A 9,742-nucleotide genomic window follows, 5' to 3' on the forward strand; every position below is an offset into this window, starting at 1 on the left:
GATATGGTAACATGAGTGCATGTAAGCCACATCGTTGTAACTTCTGTATTGTTAGCTAGGCACGGATGAAAGGACAATATAATGAAAATAATAAATATATATATAAATGTATAATGTTATGAGATTTAAGCTATTTCATTGAAACATTTATGCTTTGGTGTTATAATTTGTGGTCATTCTAGAATGAAAGAAGCATAATTTATGTTTATTTCCTAATTTTTTATGATGGTTGTGAGATTGGTCAAATCTACCAAACCATACAGAGATTAATTACTGAAAATAACAGATAAAATATGAAGTTTTTTTTTAAGAAATGTTTGATAACTATTTGGACATTATAAAGATTTTGCACGTGAAAATTTCAAAATTTTCTGTTGCATAAAAGTATTTTTAATCTTAAAATGAAAATTACTTTGCATGATAGATAGGCAAGATGTGAAAAGAAAAAAAGGCATGAAAGAAACATTGCTTTACAAACCCTTAGACTTAATAAAAAAATTAGATATTTTGCATATGTAAGCATTGTAATGTTTACTGATAAACTGCCAAATCTTGTTAACATTCGCTAACTAATTTAAAAGTTAAAGCATGAAAACTATAACAAGCACAAAATGGTTGAGGTTGGTCCGAGGGACCGAGCCCAGGTTGAAAGAATTAACAGGTCTGTCAAGAGCAGAATATAGATTTTTACAAAATTGTTCAAAATCAATCCATTTTTTCTATTTTTACCTTTACCCCTACATTTATTTTGTTTATTGCTACAAGTATTTATCGCTACAAGTTTCTAATACATGTATTTTTATTTTGATAGTCTTGATTGAATCTCTTTCTGTTAACAGATTTTCATTATATATACTTTAGGCATTACATTTAACAATTATATGTATTTTGGTAATGATTCCATTGTCAGTCCTAGATGTCACCTTAAAGTCATATGCCTGTGGTAATAGTTCCCAAATGCATTGGGGGATATCCCATCTATCAGACAAAATCCAAATGCTGATGTTAAACTAGCAAGCGAACATGGAAAATCAACTCCTACTGTCCTTCACTGTCTGCAGCCAGTTGTAGGAAGGCAGTTACTCTCAAAAGGTTTTATAGTTCCTAAAGTATAAATGAACCCACCCTCAAATTTATACTCGATGAAACTCCCAACCTCCACCCTTACAAAATAAAACTAAATGATCTTAAATAGAACTACATACTCTACTTTAATAGTTCTTACATATTTCATATATTCCCAACCTCCTCCCTTTCTCTTGAAAATTTATTAAAGTATAACATGGGAAAGCTGAGGCAAGCCTGGTAACTTGAAGTTAATCTTTTCCATTGGAAAAAACTCCTGCCTTCAGTGACTTTTTCAAACAATTATGAACATAGATGTTCTTAATTGAAGGCTCCTTCATATTTATGACAAAATGTAAATTTTAAGCCTAATTGCATCCCTTCACACCTATCAAAGGTGAGACTATATTTCCAGGTGTCTCAGTACATTAAGCTTTGAGATCATTTTATGGGAGTTTCCTTTACTAATCTTGATCAAGATCATTATATTTCATACCTAAAGACTTTAATTCACATAGCACAACAAACAAAAAATTATTGTAACTTATAAAAAAAAAAAACTATTAAAACCTTAATCAATCAATTTCTGGTTTATCATGTTTTTTGTTGTCAGTATTTATGACTTTCATCCAATATTCTAAGTATCATTTCCTTCATCGACAATTTATCATGTAAATATTGGAGTGTATGGACTAAGTTGTTGTCATTCCGAAATGTAATTTGATTTTTATGTATTTTCAAACCACAAGATCAAATCATAATTAGATAAACCAATAACCAAGTTATTTGTTTTTACCTTATTTGATCGTCATCTTTTGTTCATATTTTGAAACTTGGATATTTGGACTTGTATGTAATAGATAAAGGTACATTTTATTAAGTACCTTTATGTAAATGTTTATTTGCAAAAAATTAAGTATAGGAAGTTTGCTCCAATGTTTTTTTAATAGATGAGACAATTACTGTATTTTTCATTTGATGTATCTTGTATATTAAACAACATTTAAAAGAAAAACATCAAACATCTTTGTACTTAAGGATTACAGCACTATGATAATTTCCAGAATATTTCTATAACTTCCATTAAGACCAAGGGGGCCCAGTGGCTAGTATGCTGTACTGTGGACCTGAGGTTCTGTAGTTTGCATCCTGTTACCAAGTAAAAGATATAAATTGAGCATTGCACTTAGGGGCTGTGGGTGTTTTATAAGAGAGAGACTATCAAATCCTTCCATTCAATCTCACAAGAGTAACCAGAGTGTGGTGGGTTGTGTTGACTTGCTGCTTTAAAATTAAGGTGATTAGCACTGATAGCCCTTGTGTAACTCTGCTTAAAATATAAAAAAGAAACTTCCATTAATTTTGCACTCCATTCTTCATTTTAGTTGTACCAGACCCTTTACCCCCAAATAAACCACTACCACCCATTCCAGTTGAAGAAGAAAGACAGGAAAAAGAAAGGAAACCAGCAACACCTCCAAAAAATCAAAATCCAACCCAGCCTCCGAGACCTGCAGAGAGCCACAGTTCTGTAATGATTAAAAGCTCCACTTCGAAGACCGGAAGTAAGAGCACAGTCCTAGTAATCTATTTTAATAAAGCTTAAAACATTAGTAACAACAAATGAAGTTCCACATTATAACAGAATTGATATTGCAGTATCTTATATGGATCAGAAGTATATATATACATCTGTAGTTTTTATACATTGAATTTTGTTTAAAATTAATTTCATATTATCCCAACGATTTATTAACTTTTGGATCAATAGTTTAATTTCCCCAATGCACAACTCAAAGTGTGGTTAATTCATTACAACAAATTACTACTAGAGAATTTAAATTGTTTGTTATTACCGAATGTTAAAGAAGAACATAAACTGTGTGAAGGCCATGTTTAAAACAAAACAGTTTGATAGAGAAAAGTAAGAATTAGACTATTGTAAAATTATATCAGTTTATAGCTACTTTTATCTTTTGCAGCATTCTTCAGTTAAAAATATTTGACTCTGGTTCCCATTTAACTTTATATGCATTTGTTTTTTAAAATGAGTTAAATATGATGTTTGGGTACTTTCAGGATTTAGAATTATTAGCGGCACAGCTTAATGAACTAGCGCATGAAAGTAGCAGTAGTGGAGTAGGTGCTAGTCTGGCTGGAATGGAGAAAGCCAGTGGAAAAGGACCGGCAATGCCAACTGTTAGTGAGCATGTAACATGGGTCAATGCAAACACCCATGAACAGGGCGTTTCTGCTGCTGTTGCCTCCTCTGATTCTGATGAAGAGGAAGATGAGGATGGATGTGTGCAGAATGATGGAACACTTCTAGCATCAGATCCACCAAGGCCACTGTAAGTGTATAAGAATTGTGCAGTGTCTATATGATAACCTTCAATTATATATGTCAGATCAAAAGTACAGCTAGTCTAAAAGAAGTTATCAATATTTTATAGTTGAAGATTTTATTAACATAAGTTTATGGGATGTGACCTTGAATTTCCAGACTTGATGTGGCTTAGTAGTTAGTGTGCTGAGCTGTGGATCAGAAGGTCCAGAATTCGTTTTGTGATGCTGTTGAATAAGCTCTACACTAATACCTGTGGTTACATTATATGAGTGAAGTTAATCTCATTACTTGGTTGAAACTGGACAGAACCTTTATAGTTGCCAATTGTATCTCTTCTGATTAGTAGTTCAAAATTAGGGACAGCTATATCTCAACTATAAAATACTCTGATCCAATTGTATCACATAATGTGTTGTTCAGGCTGAAGATACCAATATCTTGAACTTTCAAATATCTTTTTATTTTCTTACCTTAAACTTTCCTTCTCTTTATGGTTGTCCACCAGTGGGACAGCAATAACTCTATGGACTTACATCACTAAAATCCAGGGTTTGATTCCCCATGGTGGACAAGGCAGACAGCCCAATTTGGCCTTGCTCTAAAACAATCTTTATAGTTAGCATCTTAGGAGGGATAGAATTGAGATCCTTTTAAAATCCTTTTTAATTTCATTTGTTTTTTAGCTAAAATTGTATTAATGTACGATTTATTTTATACTTGACATGCGAGTTCTTTGTAGTCCAGAAAATCATGTAAGTGCAGGCAAATAAACATAAAATTTTTAGTGTTCTGTATAAGGATAATGACAAAACATGCTTGTGGCATAATGATAAGTGAAATATTCAGGAAGTAAATATACAAGATTTTAAATAAGTGATACTTTTAAATCTCTGTTTCTTGAAGTAATATATTGATAAAGTAGATTTTATTCTTTGGATCATCAACCCTTCTCAAGGAAGTAAAGCGTATTGTGTTTGTTAAATTGATATAGTCAAAACTGCAAGGAAGTTACTACTTAACTCCTTCAACATGGGCTCAGTCCCAGGGACTGACCTCGTAACCTTTTTGTGCTTGTTATAGTTATAGTATTAAAACTTTTAAATTAGTAAGTGTATCTTCACAACATTTTGCATATTATCAGTAAACATTACCAGGCTTTCATACGGAAAATATATATATATATATATTCTTTTATTAAGTTTTAACATTTCTTAAGTAATGTTTTTCTCATGCCTTTTTTCTTTTTGAATTTTGACTATCTAGCATGCAAATTAATTTTGATTTTAAGCTTAAAAATACTTTTATGCATCAGAAGATGTTCAAATTTCACATGTGAAATCTTTATAACCTCCAAATAATTATCAATGTTTTTTTAGAAAAACTTAATATTTTATCTGTTATTTTTGCTACTGTATCTCTGTACTGGTTGGATCAATTTGACCGACCTCATAACCACCATAAAAATTAGGAAATAGATATAAGTTATGCTTCTTTCTTTCTAGAATGATTACAAATTATAACATGAAAACACAAATGTTTGGTCTAAATAACTTAAATCTCATAACATCATACAACTGTATATATATTAATTATTTTTATTATATTGACCTTTCAGCCATGTTTGTCTAACATTACAAAAGTTGCAATGACGTGGCGCACATGCACTCATGTTACCGTATCCAAGAATATAAAACTGGCCTTTACAAAGTGACCTGTCTTGACTGTGTTTTACTGGACTAGTATTTTGTAAGATACAGTCACGTTTCAGTTATAATACATTATTAATCTTTACAGATAAGTTTTAAACTCTTCTTAAAACATAGAACAGTAAATAAATATGTATAGCAAACAAATATATCCTCTAGTTACGAATTTTGTTCTTGCTTGCTGCTTGCCATAGGTTGCTAAGCCTTATCAAATTTTGCATGTGGAGGATGTGAAACAAAATACATTTTTTTAGGTTTTATATATATATATACACATTTTAAAATAACCCAAAATCATAAATTACTATATTAGTACCACAGAATTCCACTGTAATTTATCAAATTATAATTTAACAGATTATGAATTAAAATTCAAACACAGTGATGTCTCCTTTTCTTGACACACTTCATAAATTAGCTGCAGAGTAAATAATGCTTGAGTGCAAAATTTAAGTTCAAGTAGAGAGCTTTAAACTCTTAATTTTCTTATAAAAGAGCATAAAGCTGTATATAAACAAAATCAACACCAACCTTCCTATGATTTTATGTTTGCCTGTAAATAAAGAGCTGTTGCTGTGTATTTGTACACATGTGTCTCTCTTAAGAAGCTCTTAACTTGCAAGGTTTATTGTAGCTCTTTGACAGTTATTGCTCATAAGAATTGAGGAATACCACAGTGTAAATTTATTTTGTAAAATAAATTAGAAGACCAGTGTTTGTAGTAAAAATATATATAATGTTTTTTGTTTTTTTCTTTTTGAGTAGACCGCTAGATGGTTACAACAACGGTACATTAAAATCTTTGGTTGTCCATGAAGGTAAGAGCCAATATTTATTTATACACCATAAAAAAAATTCCAATTATTCTTATTGAATATTTATATGGGGATTTTTCTTTTCTTTTTTTAATAAGATACAAAGTCAAAATAAATTGTTGTCTTGTTTTATTTCATTGTTAGATAAGAGTTTGGCATGTAGCTGATACATTGCCGATATTTGAATGACTTCAATCAACATTATATGGCATGTGGCTGATACATTGCCGATATTTGAACAACTTCAATCAACATTATAGCCACAAATATAGTTGACATAATAACTTTGGAGAGCCTAGTGGTTATAGCATGCTCAGATTGTGAAGGTTCATGGTTTAAGGATGTGGGTGTGATATAAAAGTGACTGTCAAATCCCACTATTCAGTCAAAAAAGAATAGTGCAAGAGTTTGTGGTGGGCTCTTTTGACTGGCTGCCATCCCTCTAATCTGTCACTTCAAAATTAAGGACAACTATACACAGATAGTACTTTGAGTAGTTTGTAGCTTTGTGCAAAAGACAAAGAATAAATTGAAATAGCTCAAATATTGTGAAATGTAAGACTGATTCTGTGCACTTGGGTTTAGATGTTCTTTCGTACAAAAACATAAACAGCAAACCCTTGATCTGATCTAAACTGATACGAGTGGTATTCAGATCTATTGATATCCATCATATAAGTTCAAAAATATCTGCAAAATATGGATTCAGAAAACGAACTGGAGAAAAAAATTTCAAAGTTGGACAGCAAAAGAGAGAAATATACACAAGTGACCAAATTTATTAATTTTCAAGATTTTTTTTTTCAATCAAAAGACATTCATATCTTGCTTGTTGATAATAACATATCTTATAATAACTTGTACACCTCTCAAATGTAAAAGTTTAATGTACCAATATGTTCTATTTCTGATGTGTTTTCATGAGTTTATGACATGAAGCATGGCCTAGCCATTGTGCTGAATTGTGAATCCAAGGGTTCAGAGCTCACATCACATTACTACAAAATCACACTCCACACTTTGAGACTAAAGAGTATGGAGATGTTATAAGAGTGACTGTCAAATCCCACTATTCAATTAGAGTAGTCCAAGAGTTGGTGTTGGTGCTGTTTACTATCTGTCTTCCCTCTGATCTGTCAGTTCAAAATTACAGATTGCTAGTGTCGATAAATCTTTGTGTAGCTTGGAGCAAATATCAAAAACAGTCTACGTGAGTCTGAAAAACAAAAGTAAACTTTTGTTACAGTCATTTTTTTTTCTTAAAAGTGTTTTTTTACAGTTTTGAAATCAAGTTCACTTAAGTTTCTTCTTTCAATTTAAAGTAAAATATTCCTACACTTAAGTATACATTTATTTTGTATCAATTCATCCTTCCCCAACGTGGATGATACTTTATCGATTCTATAGTTTGCTCTTTACCTATTCATATAAAAGAATATATTCATATATACAATAGACTTTGTATAGACATCTTTCATTTGTCACCATAATAGTGAATCTACTGAGATGAAGACTTCAAAATTTTGCATTCAGTCTCTAGTGAAAAACTGTGTGTGTGTAAAATAATCCATTTTGATTTTCATCTGAAGCCAAATCTGAGGATCTGGATATGTATATATCCAGTAATCCATCAAAGCTAACTGATGACTGCACTTGTACTAAGAATGTTGGTTTATGAACACTGTACTATTCTGTATTTGTATACACTTGTTTTTATGTATTAAATTATTTACTGTACTTGTATATATTAATTTATTTGTTGTTTCAGAATTGCTTGATTGCCAGGCACCAAACAGACCCCTGCCTCCTACTCCTGATGATGAAGAAAGTAATGATGGTACTCTCGTAGTAAAGCGGGTGAGATATATAATTTTCTTTACCACTATAAACAATACTTAATTTTCTTTTGACTAATTTGTTTGGTTTTTAATGCTGTTAATTCAGTTTTTACGAATAATGCATGTAAAATTTTAAAACCTGCAACAAAAGAAACCAGGATTAAGTATAAGAATTGTCATAAACCATTTATTTCTAAGTCTTAGTGATCATCTTTATCACAGGTTTTGGAAAGTTTTTAATTGTATTCTCACAGGAATCATTCTTCTTTTTTTTTCTTAATGATTATACCTGAGATTTGTTTCATTTTGTTTGATAAATATTTTGCTTTAATGTATAGACTCTTCTAGCAGGATATCAGAGTTAAAATAAATACTAAGTGATGTTCAACAGTGTTTACTAATTCTGGAACTCAAGTTTATCTTGTAACTCCTTTGAATTGAGATTCTTATTTGTGATTGCAGTTGCATAGATTCTACAAGAAAGAATTTGGAAATTGGAAATTAAAGTCTATTATTTAAAAACATTGTAACTAAAGAAATAGTTTGTGTAAAGTAGCTTGCAGTATTTGTAAAAGTGAAATCCAACAATCTATATAATTAACCCTCTCTCCACAGACATCTTTTCCTGTGCATGTCACGAGGTTTTAGTGAGTTACATTCAAAATTTAATTTTTATGGTATACCAATAAATATAGCATAAAAACGTAGCTAATAATCCATGTTTTAAGTTCTTACTTTTATAAGGCAATATAAAAAAATTTTAGAATTTTCCCTAGCATGAGAATTGTGACATCTGCTCTCTAGGCTTCCCCTCTTCTCTAATTTATTTACCACCCCACCAAGAAGAGCAAAACTTAATGTAAATTACTCATTACGTATTGTAATATTGCCATCACTCAAGCAAAGCATAATTTTCGTAGCCGTCAATTTTATTTGGTTACAGAGCCATGAAATAGATAATTAGATTCTTTCCACACCCATCTTTCAGAAATTGCCAATAGGTTTCTCTGATGTTCAATACTGTATTATTTATAACGAATAGAAAGCCAAGGTTTTCATCTTTGAAATGATGTATTAGATTTCATTGTTTTTCTAAAGAGAATTGTCAATTTTGCTTTCAGTTTATGCTGGATTCCCACAGAAAACATGTTGTGATGAGCTTATATGCAGTTTTAACGGTTATTGTTGCATAGTTAGAAAACCAGAAAACTTTTAATAATTATGGAAAGTTGTCTGCTTTTTGCGTGTTATTATTCTGTGTTCTTTGGTGCATTATTTGATTAAATAAAAAATTATTTTGTGCAATACTACCATTAGTATAAAAAAAGTAGGATTAAGGTGTCATTGACAGTTGACAGCAATAAAAAGAAGACCCAGGTGAATAGTTTTCTTGTTTTTCATGTGTATTTTTTATTCATTATTATAGAGTCACTAAAATGTAAAAATATGAAACTTTCATGTTAGTTAAGATTAAATTAGGTGAAATAAATAATAAGATAATAATAAAATTGTTTCACAAAGTATGCTCGCAAGTAGCTCATGTGTAATGTAATTTGATAGTGCAACATGAGCTGCATGTTCGCCAAGTGACTTACAACTTATAATTGTGCAAATAGTAGTTAGACTTAGGGTTCAAAGGGCAATAAAACAATACAAGTTAAGTATAAATAGATGTATATTGTTATGAGTTTAAAGTTACTTAGGATAAACAAATGTGTTGTCTCTTATTATAATGTGAAGTCATTCTAGAAAGAAAGAAAAAGGTATTTAGATTTTTTTTATGTCAAATTGACTAATCTAGTATAAAGTTAGTGTAGAGAAAATAACAGATAAAATATAAATTTTTATGGAAAAGAGCATTTGAAATATATTTAGGTTTTAGAGATTATGCAAATATAATTTGAGAGTTTTGAAACAAAGAAAAGTATTTTTAATCTTAAAGTGAAAATCACTTTGCACTTAGATTAGTAT

General features: G+C 30.5%; 1 protein-coding gene across 1 annotated transcript in view; it reads left to right on the forward strand.

Moving 5' to 3' along the window:
• The window catches only part of LOC106473203 (serine/threonine-protein kinase mig-15-like), an 88,770-nt gene that overhangs the window by 56,791 nt on the left and 22,237 nt on the right, over positions 1-9,742 (forward strand). The window contains exons 15-18 of the mRNA XM_022402714.1: positions 2,451-2,647; positions 3,145-3,416; positions 5,884-5,936; positions 7,702-7,790. Coding sequence (XP_022258422.1) covers positions 2,451-2,647; positions 3,145-3,416; positions 5,884-5,936; positions 7,702-7,790 — 611 coding nt within the window. The remainder of the gene's footprint in view (positions 1-2,450; positions 2,648-3,144; positions 3,417-5,883; positions 5,937-7,701; positions 7,791-9,742) is intronic.

This window comes from Limulus polyphemus, unplaced genomic scaffold (assembly GCF_000517525.1).
Source record: "Limulus polyphemus unplaced genomic scaffold, Limulus_polyphemus-2.1.2 Scaffold127, whole genome shotgun sequence".
In the NCBI taxonomy this organism is placed as follows: domain Eukaryota; kingdom Metazoa; phylum Arthropoda; class Merostomata; order Xiphosura; family Limulidae; genus Limulus; species Limulus polyphemus.